Here is a 17,403-nt window from a genome sequence, read left to right on the forward strand (position 1 = left end):
AAAGAAGAGGAATTAACGCCTTATGAACATTCAAGTAATGCAATATGTACATGAGAAATTTGGACAACTAATCATTTTGAATAATGCAATATTTACATGAGAAATTTGGAAAACAGATCATCACATCTAAATCCCAATAGGCTGTACCAGAGTGAAGCCCAATTAATTCATTAACATCAGGAGAAGATGTGCCTGTGTTTTATCATCAGCAGTTCAAAGCAGTCACCTGTTCATTCCATCAGATACTGATCAGTTCTGAAAAAATGAGGCCCAGTGAAAGGAGAAATAACCTCATCACCTTGCAGCCTTTGTGGCCAGAGCAGGAGCAGGAGGAGGACTGCCAAGACATGGCTGTGGCTGGAAACTGACGGAGGCAATTTGCCAACAAAAGCCTCATGGCATCCTCACGGTACAGTGCTCCTATGAACCTTCTGCAGTTATTCCCAGTTCCAGCGCCCAGGAGGACATTCAGTGATGTCAAAGATCAGCATTTCCAGCTCATAGACTTTCTCATCCTTCTCAACTAATTGGAAACAATGGTCATTTCTTTTCATTTCCCTAAGAGACATTGGACATTATTCTTTTGTTTTCTCATGCTGCAAAACCCTGTGTCAATGACTTGATAGAATTTGGTAAGTTTTGTTGACTGTAATTGGTCTTTTATCTATCTTATCCCATATCTAACAGATAACCAGTGACAACTGTGATGAGATAATACCCTCACAAGAGTGAGCTGTTTCAACATCAGAACATAGGAGCCTTTTTTAAATGAACGAAAAGGGGGAGATGTCATAGACCCGTAGAATAATGATAAAAGAAAGGTCTTTTGAAATCAGGCCTTGTTCTGCCATATTAATAGCTGGCCTGTCATCTCTTCTGAGTGCAACTAAGCAGTTACAAGTTCCCGTGTGAAGCTATTTTGAGAATGAGACTTTGTGAACAATCTATTCTGAGGGTGAAAAACAAATGCACCTGCAACAACAAGGGATTTGTCCCATGAGAATCAGTGAAGAGGTAAACAATACAATAGAGAGATTTGATGCTCAAGTAAAATCTATTTTATTAACCAATAATAGAATAACTGGCAAGTAATCTATGAACTAACTAAAGTTGCACACGAAGTCTTTCAAACTTTGTAAAATGAGTTGTGTGAATAAAAAATGAAGAGTTCTCCATCTCATCTGGGTCTTCTGGGATTTCAGTTCCCCCCTTCTTTGAGGCTTTGAGTTCCCTCTTCTTTGGGGCTTTGGGTTCCTTCCTCTCTGGTGCTTTGGTTTCCTTCTTCTCTGGAGCCTTGATTTCTTTCTTCTCTGGGATTTTGGTTTCCTTCTTCTCTGGGATTTTGGTTTTCTTCTTCTCTGGGAGTTTGGTTTCCTTCCTCTCTGATGCTTTGGTTTCCTTCTTCTCTGGGATTTTGGTTTCTTTCTTCTCTTGGGTCTTGGTTTTCCCCTTTGCTGGTATTGGAGCTTGCTTCCCTGCAGAGACACCCTTCTTTTCCTTCTTCTGCCTCTCTTCCTCCTCTAAGGCTTTTGCCTCCTCCTCGACCTTTTGAGTTGACTCCTTCAGCTCCCTTCTGCAGACAAAATAGGAAACATGGCTGAGAGTCCCAGCAGAACCTTGGGCTCCCTAGTCCTGGCTGGCCCTGCACTTCATTCCTTGACCCTGAGGCCATTTCCGTGAATTCTCCTCAACCCACAGAGGCTGGGAACATCCCAAGTGAGGGCATGGGTGGAAGGGGACCTCCAGGACCAGCCAAACCTGAGCTTTGCCATCATAAGGTGTTGACTGTGCAAGCTCCCTCTGAAGGCACAGCCAGACCCCTCCAGCCCCTGCCAAAGGCTGATCCAGCAGCTCTCTGTGCTGGTGCCTGGAAACGCCCTTTGTCTCTTGGCTTCCCAGTTAAAAGCAGAGCACAGACTGCTGACATCTGCTTAGCTCTCCTACAGTTCTTACTCAGCTCATTCAGCCCCCTTCTCCCTGGGCATAGCTGAGGCATGATTTTAAAGAGTTCAGATTTCAGCTGAGGGTTAGAAGCAATTCCCATTGATCAGGATGTAGGTTAGATAGGCAGACCATAGGTTAATGATTATGAGATGCTTAAGCTGGAGCTGATTGTTCTATTGTTTACCATTAGGAGCATCTTTCTAGAGGGAAGTGGAGGAAGTGAACTGGTATAAGAACATCTTGAAACCAGTAGAACAATGGTTAGCACCTGGGCTTGATGTCAATCAATCACTAAGTTGGGGACCTTGGATGGTGCCAGAGGGTCACAGAGACCTGATAAAGACCACTGACCCACTTCGAGACCATTGACCCAGTTCAAGGGAAGAATTGCACAGGAGTGAAGGACCAATGGCCTCATTTGAATACAGAGCAGGGATGGGAGGTGCTGGGGTTGTGCAGATGTATTGTATGTAAGATCTTAGCAAATAGAGAGGGCAAAGAACCTTGGACAGCGCGGTCACGCCTTTTAGGGACGGCTCTGGTGCCGCCCGCTGGTGTTAATAAACATCCCACAATCTAACTTTGATTAGTTAGAGAGTCTCTGTCCGTGATCTTCAGTTTTAACGACTCCTAGCCTGCTCCTTCATGAGAACAATCCTATCAGTCAGAAAGCAAAGGCTGCAGGAACTCCTCTCCTGCAAGACAGGCTCTTGCCAGCCAGATTTCCTGCTGGAACCCAGCAGGCAGATTTCGTGCTGGAACCCAAGCAAACTAGTGCTGGCTGCCATGGAAACCATTGGAAGCAGCCTCATCCATCTCCTCCCCATGAAACCAACTTCAGCCTGGCCTGAAGAAGTCCTGCTGCACAGGCTGGCTTTAAGCAGCCTCCACTCCCAGCTCCACACTTGGCCTGTGTGTCCTGAGCTGGGCTGCCTTGCTGGAGCTGAGCTTCTCCTGTGCTTGCCTACGGCTGCAGCTGCAGGGGAGCCTAAAGCACAGGAGCTTTTCTGGCTGCTGTCCCACCATAAGGAGAACCCTGGCAGATCAGCATTGCAAGGACTTCATCTGTGGCAGGAGCAGGACCCAAAGCAAGGTTTGCTCTGTGCCCCATGCCTGCCCATACCACAATCCCACTGTTCTGGTGAAGAAGGCAGATGATGAAGAAGATGCCACTCAACACCATGGACATTCAGACACCTCTAGAGGTGGTGCCAAGGCAAGCCCAGAGCCCAGCTCCCTGCAGGCAGCAGCTAAGCCAGCAGGGCTCAGCACTCAAATAGAGAAGAAGAGGTTCTGTCTCAACAGAAGAAGGTCCTTCCTCTCTTGGCAGCCAGGGAGCTCAGAGTGGCCATCCCTGTGTTGCTGCTGGCCTTTGCTCTGCAGCTCCTCTGAGCTCAGAGGCCTTGGAGCAGGGAAGCCCTGCAGGGACAATAACCCATGGCAGAGCAGGAACCCACGGAAGGCTGACTCACCTGTCCCTGAGAGGGGCCTGAGAGCCACAGTTGATCTCCTGGGGGCTCTGGGAGGAGCTGACACGTGAGGCCACCCTGGGCACCAGCACCTCGGAGGTGGAGCCTCCCTCCATGTGGCACAGCTCCGGGACATTGCAGGTGGTGGTGAGCTGGCCAGAGAAGGTGGAGGAGACCTGCTGGCTCTCTCCTGGCTGCAGCACACCTGGCAGTGGCAGGATACTGAAAGCCTGGATGGAAGACAGGAGAGATTGAGTGTTGAGATGGAAATGAGGCAGAAGAGCATCTTGAGCAAGTGCACTGTACCAGGGGCCTATTCCCCAAACACTGCCAGAATCACCCTCACCTCATCCTGCATCCATGCCACTGACCAGTGCAGGGACCATGGGGAAAATCTTCTCCCATACTCACGGGTCAATGCATTAATTAGTACATGACATGAAAGTGAACTGGGATGGCTCCTGGCAGTAGAAATTCTCTCTGATGCCCAACTTGCCTTTAAAAAGTTTCAAAACTTCCTGCTTTTAGAAAAGGAGGAGACTCAGAGTGAGAGCTCTTGGAGCTGAGGGAAGGAGTCCAGCCCAGCTCATCTGACTCCTGAGGCTCTTCCCCTCCCTCTGATTTAAATGCTTCTTTCTCAAGGTGCTACAGCAAAAGCTCCTGCAAAAATTTCCTGTGGAGCACCTGAGGAGTTCCAGGGGGAGCAGTGCCCTCCACAGGTGCTGCACAGCGTCCTTGGGCAGCCCCACAACGTGTCCTGCACGGCCTCTCCAACAAGCAGCTGCTCCAGCAGCACTTTGTGATGGGCCTGCAGGGATGGGAGGCCCCTCTGTGGCCAATGCTGAGGGCCCCCAGTGGCACTGGCAGCTCCAGCCCTGCTTGCCACACTGACAATGGGCAAGGGAGACAGATTCCCTCTCTCCTTCTCCGCTCCCAGGGGAGTGTGAGCCACGTCCAGGGAGCACCTGAATCCCTCCAAGCCTCGAGGGAGGTGAGGGTGCTCAGGAGTTGGTGCTGGCACCCAAAAAACAAGCCATTTTCTATGCTGGGAGGAAGAGACAGCCCTCTGCAAAGTCTCCCTTTGTCAGACAGCTCCAGGGCCAGCAGTGCAATAGCAGCTCTGGGTGAAAGCAGAGCCCTGCAAACAGGGAGTCTGGCTGCCTTGGGAAGAGGCTCCATGGAGATCAGGATCATCCCAGCTTGCTCTGGGAGGGAAGCTGGAGGTGTTACCATTATGATGCAGAGAAAAGCCTCATCTTACATGGGGAAGGAAACAAGGCAAAAAATCCCACACTCAGCACAGGCCTGTAGGATCTGAGTCAGCTTCTCCCAGGAAAACTCTCCTATTTCTCCCTCCCCCTCAGGCCATGTCCAGCCACTGGCCCTGCTGCCCAGCCCACTGTCAGGGCACAGCACAGCAGGGCAGCAAAAAGGGAGCTCAGCATGAGCAGGACTTGGTGCTTTCAGGCTGGGGAGGCAAAGCAAGCAGTAGGTGTACAAGAAAATCTATCTCTGCTCCTGAAGAGTGGGTAAAATCCTGCACTTCTTTCAGGGCTCTTGCTGCCTCCACCTTTCCAGTCCTGAAGTGCCTCCATCGAGTTCCCGGGCAATCCAGACTGGTTCTCCTCTCCTTTGGTGGCTGGGGTTTGAATTTAGGTGGGTGGAGCTCATCTCTGGAAAATAAATAACTATAAACAGGGACCTGCAGTGGCAGGGAGGGAAGGACACCTGCACAAGCAGCTCCTGGCCAGGATGCAGCCCCTGGCTGAGTGCTGGCACGTGTAACTGAGAAATGGTTTGATCCAGCCCTTCCCAATCCAGGCTGGGGCAGGTCTGTTCTAAAGGCAGCCCAGGGATGACACTGAGGTGCTGCAGCAGCTGCAACTGCTTGCACTGAGCAACTACAGAGGACAGGCATTAACACCCAGTGGGGATGCAAAAAGCACAGTGGGAGAGGAAAAGACAGAGAAGGCAGCAAAAAGGTGACATTTGAGACACTGAGGGGCAGACCCAGCCAGTGCCCAGCCAGCACAGCCCACCCAGTGCCCAAGGCCAGAAACTCTGCAGCTCCACCTGGGATTTATCAGGAATGTTCCCCTGACACCGCTGGGGGCTTGGTTGACATTTTCCAACACTCCCAGGTGACTCAGGTCGCATTCCCCATCCATCCATCCTTCCATCCATACATACACAGGCTGTGGTGCTGGGATCCTGCCAAGCTCTGCCAGCCTTGGGCTTGGGGAGATTTCTGCCAGCCGTCCTGAGCTCCGTAATTGTGCTCTCTGTTCCAGGAAGCAAGCAAGAAAGATTTTAAAATCCCCAAAACAAACCACAACAGACAAACCTAAAAAACCTTCAACAGCTCAACCCTGCTCAAGTTATTTCTTTAGGGACAGCTACCACTCTCCAGCTGAAATGCTGGGCTTTTGGGGAAAAAGAAAATTACATGTTCACCTCCAAATCGAAAAGGATTAAGGTAAGAGAACCTTTCAAACTAAAAATTATTGGCCCAAAGCTTTTATTTTTGCAAGAAATCTCTAGGTAAGACCAGCCTGACAGTTAAACAACTGGTTCTTCTGGTGGGGAGAAACTCTAAACCCTCCTCTTTAAGGGAAGCAGCCTGATAGTTAAAAGCAACTGTTTGGCACAGCCTGCATTGCCTTTCCTTCCTGTTCACTGATTTACAGGCAGTGCCACGATGGCCCGGGTTCAGATGTTTGGTGCCATCCAAGGAATTTGGCATTGCCATTTCCATATGTTTTAATCGAAGTTTCAGTCCTTGCAAACACTCTTCAAATGCCAGCTTTCCTTTCTTTTACAGAAAGCTCAAGGTTCCTAGAAGACTTCTGACATCCTCTTTTGTGCTCAGAGAGATGACATTTTCAAACAGATGTTTCCAAAGTTAACAGCATTTGAAAGAATAATGAACTCAAATGCCCCTGGATTCCAGCTTAGCCCAGCTCCATTCTGTGTCAGACACTGAGATTCCCACCTCTGAGGCAGGAGCTGTTTGTGCCCCCCATCCCTCCTGTCCTTCTCCCCAGCAGCCTGTGCCTGTTGTCCCCGGCAGAATCCCTGTCCCTGTGCACCCTGCCAGGAGCAGCTGCACACAGGCTCACATCTCCCCTTGCCCTCACCAGGGGGTTTCTCTCATCCCCGAACACGCCGATGAGAACGTCGGTGCGATGAGTGCCCAGGGCCTGCACTGCCACCACAACTGGGATCTCTGCTGTGCTCTGGGGCTGCACAATCCCACAGGGCTTGGGGCTGGAGTAGAGCACAGCAGAGTCCTCCTTGCGTTTCTGGAAGGGACACAATGAAATGCAGCTTCAGAGGGACCTCTCAAGAAACTTTAGGCTCCTTAACATCCACCACAACAGCAACTTACACACACCTTTAAAACTCCCCAGGACAAAGGTCAAAGGCACAAACAAGATGCAAGAATTGTAGGTTTAGCACTCCCAGGGGATCCTGCAAGGAGGCTGCCAGCACAGGCACTGCTGTCTGTGGGTGCAGCAGCTTTTCACAACCCTCTAAGATCTCCCACAGGAAAACACCCTGAGGACTAGAACATCAACTGTTTCCTCAGGAGCTTAAACTGCCTCCTAAAGTTTACAGCTGGGTAGGATCCTGTTCTCAGCAGATCTTTAAGACTAAATAGAAACCAGCAAGGTCTTATCCAAACCCTTTTTTCCCCTAATAATCTCCTCAGGAATATTTGACAGGAGGAGGTGGATGTGATGCCAAACCTGGGGAATAAGCCCGTAGCAGCCAGGAAGGTGGCTGGGATTCCTAATGAGGATCTTCCTCTCATAGGGCACCTTCAGGTGGCACTCATCACACAGCAGCACTGGGGAGGACACTTGGAGCTCAGGAACGAGACATCTGGGCAAAGAGATGACCCCAGGACAATCAGAGATACTGAGAGAATGGAGAATGCCTACCCCCACAGATTGTGAAATGGAGCAGAACACATTGGTCACTGCCAAATGCACATTGAAGAGCCCTACAGGGATAAATTGCCTTCTACCTCTTCCCACTCCAACATGTCTTGTCAAGGAGGGGCAAACCCTGAGAGGCAGCACCCAGAGGCTGCCAAGGGCCCCAGGCAGAGCACTTTGCCCCACAGCTGCCTCAGCCCCTCCTTTGCCCAAGAAGGCTTGCAAGGACTCCTGGAACAGTCCCAGTGACCCACGAGCTCTGGGGGAGCCTTCCCAACAAGGATCAGTGCTTGCTACGGCTCAAGGAACACACAGCTCCAGTGTCTCAGTAAAAATGACTCAACAAGGATCAGTGCTCCCTAAGGCTCAAGGAACACACAGCTCCAGGGTCTCAGTAAAAATGACTCCCTTCTCTGCCATGGTGCTGTTGCCCTGCCTGAGAACTCAGCTCTTTGCCCCAGCCCTGGAGGGCACGAGACAGCAGCTGCCCCACAGAGGGGCTGATCAGCCCCTGCCAGGCCCTGCAGCTCCCTGGCTCCTTCACTGCACAGCTCCAGGCACTGCCTGGCCCCAGCTCCACCTGCTGTACACAATGGCAGCCCAGGCACTGCCTGGATGGCTCTGCCTGGCACAGGGAACAGCACCAGGGAGCTGCATCCCTCTGGGCATCACACTGACACCCACAGCAGCACAGCACCATGGAATTCTGCTGCAGCAACAACCACTTTTGCTCTCAACTCTGACAACATTAAAGCTCAAAATGGGATGCACAGGGAAGGACAAAAACTGGAGCTGACCTGCCACATCAAGGGCTGCTTTCCCCTTATCAGAACTCTTGCTGGGAGCCACTTCCCCCCTGCCATGTGCCCTCATGGACAGAGCCAGAGCCTGACTCTCAGCAGCTGCTTGGCGTGGCCCAAACCAGTGCACGGTGCTCACAACCAGCACAACTCCACCTCTTGCAGCCAGAAGGAGAGGAGGCCCTCGGGAAATTTGTTCCACCTCAAGCACCAAAAACAAGGCCAATCAATGATATCTTTCCTGGTGCCTTTAGAAGAGGGCCCAGGACCGTGCTGGGCTGTGAGCAAACGTGCTTTTCACCACGGGCTGCTGCCCAAGCACTGCTGTTCTCGTGTCCAGCTGGCACAACATGAGGGCATTCAGCAGCACTTCTTGGCAGCTGCAGCCAGCACAGCCTGGGCAAGGCAGTGCCTGGGGGAGGCCAGGCAAGGGCTGCTACCTGGCTGTGATGATCAGGGCTGCCACTCCCTTGCCAATACCCTCCAGGTCCACCAGCAATCTCCGGTAGAACTCCATCACCGTGTTGGAGCACAGGGTCACCTGGTGGAAGAGAAGAACAGTCAATTCTCCCTTCCAAAAGCTCATTACCCACGGGTGATACCCTCCAGTTCCTGAGGGAGGATTTGCCCTTAATTCTTCTGCTGCTCCATGTGTAGAGCACAGTCTCAGAGTAACAAAAGCCTTCTGGCAATACCAGATTTGTTAAACACACCTTGCTTTCAGGGCACAGGTCAGCTACAATAAAACATTAGACTACAGCTCCATGCACCACTGCATTCAAATTAAGGGGCCAATTTCTCATCTGACTACAAAGACATCCATGCAGAGGAAATCTGACTTGACCACAATGAGTTCAGCTTTACAGCAGGAGGCTGAGGGCAAAGTGTGGCCCAGCAGGTGCTGGGCAGTTCATGGCTGCCCTGGGAGCCTGAGCCCGGGCTGGCCCTGAGAACTCCAGCCCCACATCAGGAGTGGGGAACTGCCCCAGGGTGGGCATTGACCACAGGCAGAACCCTCAGAGCCAGAACTGCCCCAGGGTGGGCAATGACCACAGGCAGAACCCTCAGCACTGCCCCAGGGTGGGCATTGACCACAGGCAGAACCCTCAGAGCCTCTTGCTCTACACCGCAAGAGACAAGCCACCACAGGGACCAGGCAGAGGAGAAAGGAGAAGGATCTGTGTCTTGAAGTTCCACAAGAAAGGGTTTATTCCAAGCAAAAGGATCAGAGCCAAAAGAGCCCTGCACACTCCTGTGTAAGGAATTTTGTACAGACACAAAGCAGGGGGTGGATACAAACAGCAAACCAAAAGGGAATCTCAGGGGAGCACTGAGGATTACATCAAGTGTCTGGAGACACTTTGGGTAAGAAGGTGTCATGGTTTGACCAAGAAGGAGTGAGAATTCTGGGAAGCTGTGGTCAAACCAATGAAAGTTTTGAGTTTCATACTGACACCTGGTGTAGCCAGTGGAGTTTGGACACACCTCTGAGAATACACAGGAGTTAAAAGCAGGGCACTGCCCTGGCATTTCTTCTTTTTAGACATCGCGGCCGAGGAGTTCAGACTTCTCTTTCTCGCCCGGCCCGCTGCTGCTGGGCGGGGGAGGGGCTAGCCATGCGGTGAAGCCTGGGGGTCTGGACAGAGATAGTGTTGAAGGGGCTTCGAAGATAGAAGAGTGAGAGAGCTCTAAGAGACATCGGGCAGCCAGCCACTCCCCCCCCCTCTTCTTTTCCCCTCCTAGGAGAGCAGGAGAGCAGCCAGCGAGAAAGGAGAAGAGGACTGCCCAGCCGCAGCGGCAGCGTGTAGGCAGTGTGCGTAAGAGCCGTCTGACAGACAGAGACTGAAAACTTTTAACTCTTTCTTGCATGATTGGAGCCTTACAAAAATGCTAATCCTCCTCGAAGCTGAATAAGAAGAGAGATGAGAGATAAAGACTTTGACTCGGAGATTGTAGAGATGATTAGATGGGGAGAGATGATTTGGAGTAGCCTTTTGGCTAGACTTGTTCTTGTAGCTATGGACTCAGTTGTTCTGTAACACAGACTGCATTTAGGGGAGGCAGTGCCTCAAAACTAAGAGAGTTCATTTGTGAAGACCCCCCGGCCTCAGGAAGTTAGAAATATATGAAGAGGACAGTTGTCTCAAAAGCAGAGACTGTGCCTTTTTAGAGTGAGACAAGGCATTTTTGAAAGACCACTCTAAAAGCAGCTCTAGCTATGTCTCAGTAGTGAGAGCACTGAGCATGAAAAAAACGTGTCACAAGCAGCAAATAGACTTTCCGGGCGGTGCCAGAGTGACAGGGAAGCACACGAGAGTCTCAGTGTGTCTCTACGAGAAGCCTATGAAACAAGAAAGACTCCTTTCCCTCTTCATGAACTGATGTTTGAGTATACTAAAGTGTCGTGCCGGACTGGGCAGTTAGTATTTTTGAGAGAATGTATTGGATTGGGAAAGTTAGAGAGTGGAGAGGAGGAAAAGTGGTTTTTGTAAAGTTTTCAATTTTTTTTCTTTTCCTTATAGTCTTTCCTATTTTTTTTTTTCCTGTAGTTTTAAGTAATAAAGTGTTATTTATGTTTAAGTTAGAGCCTGTTTTGCTTATTCCTGGTCACATCTCACAGCAGACACCAGAGTGAAGCATTTTCATGAGAGCACTGGCTCTGTGCCAGGCTCAAACCATGACATTTTTTGGTTCCCTGACCGGGAATCGAATCACGAGAGAATGATGAAGTAAAGCTGTGAGATGAGACCAAGAAGAATAAAGAAAGCATGTACTAAGTTAAGGTAGATGAATAGTCATAGTGAATCTAAAGTATTGTTGTGTAGAAGTGTTTTGTAGTTCTGTTAATAATTTTAGAAAGTGTATTCTCAGAAGTGAAGGGTGGAGTGTCATGGTTTGACCCAGAAGGAGTGGGAATTCTGAGAAGCTGTGGTCAAACCAATGAAAGTTTTGAGTTTCATACTGACACCTGGTGTAGCCAGTGGAGTTTGGACACACCTCCGAGAATACACAGGAGTTAAAAGCAGGGCACTGCCCTGGCATTTCCTCTTTTTAGACATCGCGGCCGAAGAGTTCAGACCTCTCTCCCTCGCCCGGCCCGCTGCTGCTGGGCGGGGGAGGGGCCAGCCATGCGGTGAGGCCTGGGAGTCTGGACAGAGATGGTGTTGAGAGGGCTTCAAAAATAGAAAAGTGAGAGAGCCCCAAGAGACATCGAGCAGCCAGCCACCCCCCCCCCCCTCTTCCCCCCCCCAGGAGAGCAAGAGAGCAGCCAGCGAGAAAGGAGAGAAGACTGCCCGGCCGCAGCGGCAGCGTGTAAGCAGCGTGCGTGAGAGCCGTCCGACAGACAGAGACTGAAAACTTTTAACCCTTTCTTGCATGATTGGGGCCTTACAAAAATGCTAATCCTCCTCGAAGCTGAATAAGAAGAGAGATGAGAGATAAGGACTTTGACCCGGAGATTGTAGAGATGATTAAATGGGGAGAGATGATTTAGAGTAGCCTTTTGGCTAGACTTGTTCTTGTAGCCATAGACTCAGTTGTTCCTGTGACACAGACTGCATTTAGGGGGAGGCAGTGCCTCAAAACCAAGAGAGTTCATTTGTGAAGACCCCCCGGCCCCAGGAAGTTAGAAATATATGAAGAGGACAGTTGTCCCAAAAGCAGAGACTGTGCCTTTTTAGAGTGAGACAAGGCATCCTTGAAAGACCACCCTAAAAGCAGCTCTAGCCATGTCTCAGTAGTGAGAGCACTGAGCATGAAAAAAACGTGTCACAAGCAGCAAATGGACTTTCCGGGCGGTGCCAGAGTGACAGGGAAGCACACGAGGGTCTCAGTGTGTCTCCACGAGAAGCCTATGGAACAAGAAAGACTCCTTTCCCTCTTCATGAACTGATGTTTGAGTATACTAAAGTGTCGTGCCGGACTGGGCAGTTAGTATTTTTGAGAGAATGTATTGGATTGAGAAAGTCAGGGAGTGGAGAGGAAGAAAAGTAGTTTTTGTAAAGTTTTCAATTTTTTTTCTTTTCCTTATAGTCTTTCCTATTTTTTTTTTCCCTGTAGTTTTAAGTAATAAAGTGTTATTTATGTTTAAGTTAGAGCCTGTTTTGCTTATTCCTAGTCACATCTCACAGCAGACACCAGAGTGAAGCATTTTCATGAGAGCACTGGCTCTGTGCCAGGCTCAAACCATGACAGAAGGTGGGGAGGATGGCTCACATGGGTTAATGGGGCCTCCAGGAATAGGGGAATTCCAAAGGGGTGTTGCAGACAGGGATTGGCTCCAGGTTAAATTGGCAAAAAAGGTTGGGGAACAAAAGGGGCTGGGTTTGACAGCAGGGAAAGAGCTGGAACAAGGGGCAGGGAATGGCATGAGGGACAGCTTTGAGGGAGGGTAAAACCCAAGGGTAAACCAACTCAGGGAGAACACGGGGTACCACAGAACAAACCACTTAAAAAGGAATCAATACAATAAATTTGAACCGCTACACATGGCTGCAGATGTTTTGTCTCCACTGAAGCTTCCTGCAGTGAACACAAATCATTCTGCTCCCCAGGAGGGGGGAAAGGAGACCAAGAAGAAAAGCTCACTGCTTGATACAATGACATCTCTCTAACAGCCACCTTCTGCCCTCATCCTTGCTCTGCCCCATTGCAATCAAATCAATCACTCTCAAAAACACAAGAATGGCTTCAGGCCTTGACCATAAGGTCTGTGAGCTCAGCATATGATTTTGGAAAGCAAACAGTGCTCCTTGAGGAACATCCCGAGTAAGCCAGCTAGCAGGGGCCTCCCAGCAGTGCAGATCTCTCAGTGCCAGGATGCTCCAAGCTGGCACCAGAGCTAAAGCCCTCCCACCCTGCAGTGCAGCTCCAGCCCTGGTGCTGCAGCGGCTGTGGCCGGGCTCTTGCCGTACCTCGATGTCCTGGTGTCCCTGGGGGAGGATGGTGCCTTGGCTGGGATTGATGCTGAACTCCCTGGGCTCCACATAGAAATGGATTCCCTTGCTCCAGGCCGGGTCGGTGTCCCTGCGGATCTGATCCACGCTGTCCACAGCCGGCTGCGTGCCATCATCCGACATGCGGAGCTGGAACGTCAGGGGCACCGCGGAGCTGTTGGTGAGGCGGCAGCGCTGCGTGTAGGGAAAGCCTGGGCAAGGACACAAATATCCATTCAGGCACCCAGCAGGGCATGATCCTGGGGGCAAGATCCTGGCAGGATCAAAGTGGGATTGGAGTTGAGCTCTTTATTATCTGAACTACAGCTCACCCAGAAGCTGCATGAGGAATTAATCGTCACTTAGTTCCCTTTGACACAGATTCCAGACTGCAGCCTTGAAAATGCCCACTCCTAGCCCTGCTGAACACTGCAAGCTTCTCTCTTTGTGATGGGGACGAGCTCCCTCACCTGCCCCAAACCAGCATCAGTTCTCTCTGAGTGATGAGTGTGCACCCAGACCCAGCATTTACTCTGAGAATTCAAGCTGTCCAATTCCCTGCTCAGCCTGCCAACACTCCCACCTTTTTCAAGACATATAAAGAGTGAGCTGTCAGTGAGAAGAAGCTACAGCAAAAGAAAGTGAGGATGGAATCAGGAACTAGAACGTGATGCAAAGCACCCTAATGCAGCTTCTCTCTGCAGGATCCTTAAGGCATCTCTTGCTTTGGGCCAAACAGCTGAGCACGTGACAGCTCAGAGCCCCCTCAACTGGGGGCACACTCAAGCCTTGCTTTGAGATTAGCAATTAGGAACCAGGTCCCACCTCACCCAACAAACAGGGACATCACAGCCATGCTGCTCACTGAGAGTGCTGCCTGCAAGGGTTTACCCCACTTTGGCTCTGAGATTTGCTTTCCATCCTGCAAAGCCAGAGATACAGCCACTCATGGTGGGGATGTCCTGCAGAGCGCACAGAGCAGCCACAGCCTGCTCTGCACTGCACATCTGGCTGGGCTGGCCAGCTCTGTGGGGAGGAGACTTCTCCCCAGGCCTGCTCACCAAGAGTCACTGGGACACAGATGGGGAGAAAAAACAACTGCAGCTGCAGCCCAGAGCTTCTCTGTGCCCATCCAAGTGACCACTGCCAGCTCCAGCAGGGACTCCAGCAGGGAGGCAAGAGAGGCACAAAAAGGACAAACCCAGATGTCAAAACCTCCAACGAGACTGAGGCCAGCACATGCAGACAACAGTCAACAGGTACAAAGAAGCAAAGATACAACAGCTGCCTTCAGCCTAAGAGCCCTTAGGAATGAAATTGGATTCAGCAGGATCAATCTCCTGCTTCAGAACCATATTTCCATCTGTTGCCTTTCGTGTTTCATTCCTTCCAAAGGCAACTTGACAAGCGCCTCCGTGGTGATGCAGGCTGGGGAAGAAGCAGCTCAAAAAAGGCAATGACTTTCCTTCAGAAGTTCATGAACTTCATTGTTCTGGGTTTAGGCTTGGCAGTGAATGTTGCCCTTGGTCTGGGAAGGGGGACAGGGGTTCTGGGGGGTTCTGGGGGGTTTTGGCCCTGGGCTGGGCTTTTCCCTTGGGGGTTTTTGGGAGTTGTGGCATGATGCCGTGGGCGGCTGTGCAGTGGGAGCTGAGGCTGGGCAGGGAGCGGAGCTTCCCTTCCTCCCGCTCGGGGATCGCAGCTCGGCCGCTGCTGCCGCGGGAGGTTTGTGCTCGGCCGGGGCTGCCCTGGCTGCAGCTCAGCGCTGGCACCGACCCTGCCTGCCTGCCCCGCTGCTGCTGCTGCTGGGCACTGCCCACATCCCCCTGCCCTCTGGGGCTCTGCAAAAGGAGCATTTCCTCCTTCCCTTCCCTTCCCGCACCGGCTGGGGGGGATCACTGCCCTGCCAGAGCCCACAGCTCCTCCTGCTGTGACCAGAACTCCACCAAAGGGGAAAAACAGGACTTGGCATCTGGGAAATGTCTGTTCTTGCCTTCTTGTGTGTGCTCTCCTGAGATAGTCTAGCAAAGAACTGTTATTTCTTTTCCCACAGTTTTGCCTGGGACCCCTGTCATTTCAAAGGGATAAGCATTTGGAGGGAGGGGCTCATCTTTCCATTGCAGGAAGATTCCCACCTTCCTTGGCAGACATCTGTCTTTTAAAACAGCACAGAGACACCAGAAAATACTGCCTTTCTATTCCTTGCTTCCATGGGATCTCACAATGGCAAAATGCCCCCTGAGGCAGCAGCAGCAGCAGCCCTGCAGTTCACAGCCTGAAGAGGCTGCTGGGGCAGAGCAGGAGCGAGGGATGCTTTTGTGTTGGAAGGCACAGATCCCTGAGGCTGTGTCCCAGCCCAGGGAACACTCACCAAAGGAGATGTCCCCGAAGTCGAGCTCAGCGAGGTCGAAGTGTAAACTCGGTGCAGTGACGCTGCCCCTGCAGGCCGAGGACAGAGCAGGCAATGGCTCGGTTAAAGGCATTGCAAAGGTCCGGCTGTCGTGGCTCGGGGGCACAAAACCTGGGCTCAGGGCACCCTGGGCTTACAACCAACACAGCCCCGTGTGCTCAGCACAGGGCCCTGGGCACAGGAGGCAGCTCAAGCCAAGGGGCAGCAGCCAACAGCCCCTGATGGGCTCTGGGCACAGGGCAGGCAGGAGAAGCCACCGGGTTGCTGGGGATCCCATGAAGGACCCTGAACACACACCCAGACATGGCTCCGTGCCTCAGTTTCCCCATCTGCAATGGCATGGACATAAGGTGTCCCCACAAACTTCTGTAAGCAGCCCTTCCAGCCACAGCTTCCCTGCTTTGCTCCTTCTGAGCAGCAACTGCTGTTCCCATGGAGGAGCTTTCTCAAGACAGTTTGACCCACACAATCATTACAGACACTTTTCTGAGACACGAATGCAGGGCATTCCCAAACATCCTCTGAAAAGAGCAGCAACAGTTCTACTCAGGGCACAGATGAATCCTAAAGGAAAGGACCAGCTGGTCAGCAGTGCACCAGCTGGCACAGCCAAGAGCAAGAGTTTCAACAACCAAACTTGGCTGTCCTGAATCTAGCACAGCACCTCACCTGTCCTTCAACTCAGCAGACACACTCCAAAAGCCACCAAAATCCACTGAAATCAGCACTTGAAGCTGCACAACACTCACCAGTTGATTTCATGGTTGATGCCAATCAGTGCCCACTCTGCCTTTTGGTTCAAAATCAAGAACCAGTGACCTGTGTCCTCTATTGTATTCACAGGACTGCCCCTGGCTCTGCTCTGCACATCTCAACAAGAGACACCTGCCCTTGCTCAAGGAGAAAGCTGCTGATGCAGAAACAGCCCATGGCCACTTTGGGGGAGGGACAGAGGAGAATCAATTATTTGATGGTGAAAGGTTCCCTCTTGATTTCCAAATGAAAAAAGCAGCACTTTTCCTCCAAAAACAAAGGCAGCGTCATTGTTTCTCCACTATGGGCGCACCTGCTCACCACTTTTCTCTTGCTAAGAAATAACTTCCTTGTTCTTCTTTACCCATCTCCCTTATCTCATTGGCATCATCCAGTGCAGATTGCTTTCATTTCTTCACTGCCTTGAGCCAGTGCCTCCCAAGAGCAGCAGCCCAGCTCCAAAGCTGCAGAGCAGGCAGCATCAGCTCTCCTGCTTCCACTGCATTATCCTGGCAGCACATGGCTCAGGCTGGCAGGGACAAGGCCTCACACTGCTGTGGTGCTGAGCACTGAGCTCTGCCTCCCCTATGATCAGCCCTTCTCCCTTTGGCTGGGCCAGGATTGTCTCTTGCCATGGCACCAGCCCACGGGATGGTGCCCCAGTCCTTGGCACAGCTCCTGCTGCACAGTTCCTGACTCCCACATCAGCCCTTTGCTGGCTGTGCAAAGGAGGCACCAGAGCCCTCTGTGCACAGGAGCTGGGGGCACAGCTTGTGCCCCACAGCATGGCCATGAGAGGTGAGCTGAGGCTGCTGCTGCCCATCTGGCATGGATTATTCACACAAGGCTTTACAAACACTGCTGCTGCTGCAGAATCAGCCAGGCTGGCCCATCTGCAAAGCCCTGGGGGCCTTGCTGGGTGTTCAGGTGGGACATCCCAGAGCAGCTGCTGCCCAAAGCTGATCCATCCCACTGCCTGCCATGGCCCAAGGCACAGGGAGATCCCTGCAGGGAGGAGTCATTCCAGCTCCCAGCTACCACACAGGGCAGGAGGCAGCCTCACACTAAAGCAATGCCATCAGCAGAGCAGAGATTCACACCTCAGGAAACACCTTTTTTCTCTGCTCCACCCCAAAAGGAGGTAGGTGGGGGATG

The 17,403-nt window shown here is 51.6% G+C and overlaps 1 protein-coding gene across 2 annotated transcripts in view; it reads right to left on the reverse strand.

Moving 5' to 3' along the window:
- Positions 1–3,283: 3,283 nt before the first annotated feature.
- LOC135460946 (hydrocephalus-inducing protein-like) overlaps positions 3,284–17,403 on the reverse strand; it is a 41,715-nt gene continuing 27,595 nt past the window's right edge. The window contains exons 7-14 of one of the 2 annotated variants that reach the window (XM_064737921.1): positions 15,457–15,524; positions 13,068–13,300; positions 8,595–8,695; positions 7,163–7,298; positions 6,551–6,715; positions 5,604–5,695; positions 4,984–5,086; positions 3,296–3,643 (exon numbers count right to left, since the gene is read on the reverse strand). In XM_064737921.1, the coding sequence (XP_064593991.1) occupies positions 3,413–3,643; positions 4,984–5,086; positions 5,604–5,695; positions 6,551–6,715; positions 7,163–7,298; positions 8,595–8,695; positions 13,068–13,300; positions 15,457–15,524 (1,129 nt within the window). In that variant the 3' untranslated portion in view covers positions 3,296–3,412. Of the gene's footprint in view, positions 3,644–4,983; positions 5,087–5,603; positions 5,696–6,550; positions 6,716–7,162; positions 7,299–8,594; positions 8,696–13,067; positions 13,301–15,456; positions 15,525–17,403 lie in introns of both variants that reach the window. The other variant, XM_064737922.1, reaches the window with a different exon arrangement.

Source organism: Zonotrichia leucophrys, unplaced genomic scaffold, assembly GCF_028769735.1.
Source record: "Zonotrichia leucophrys gambelii isolate GWCS_2022_RI unplaced genomic scaffold, RI_Zleu_2.0 Scaffold_133_125366, whole genome shotgun sequence".
Taxonomy (NCBI): Eukaryota; Metazoa; Chordata; class Aves; order Passeriformes; family Passerellidae; genus Zonotrichia; species Zonotrichia leucophrys.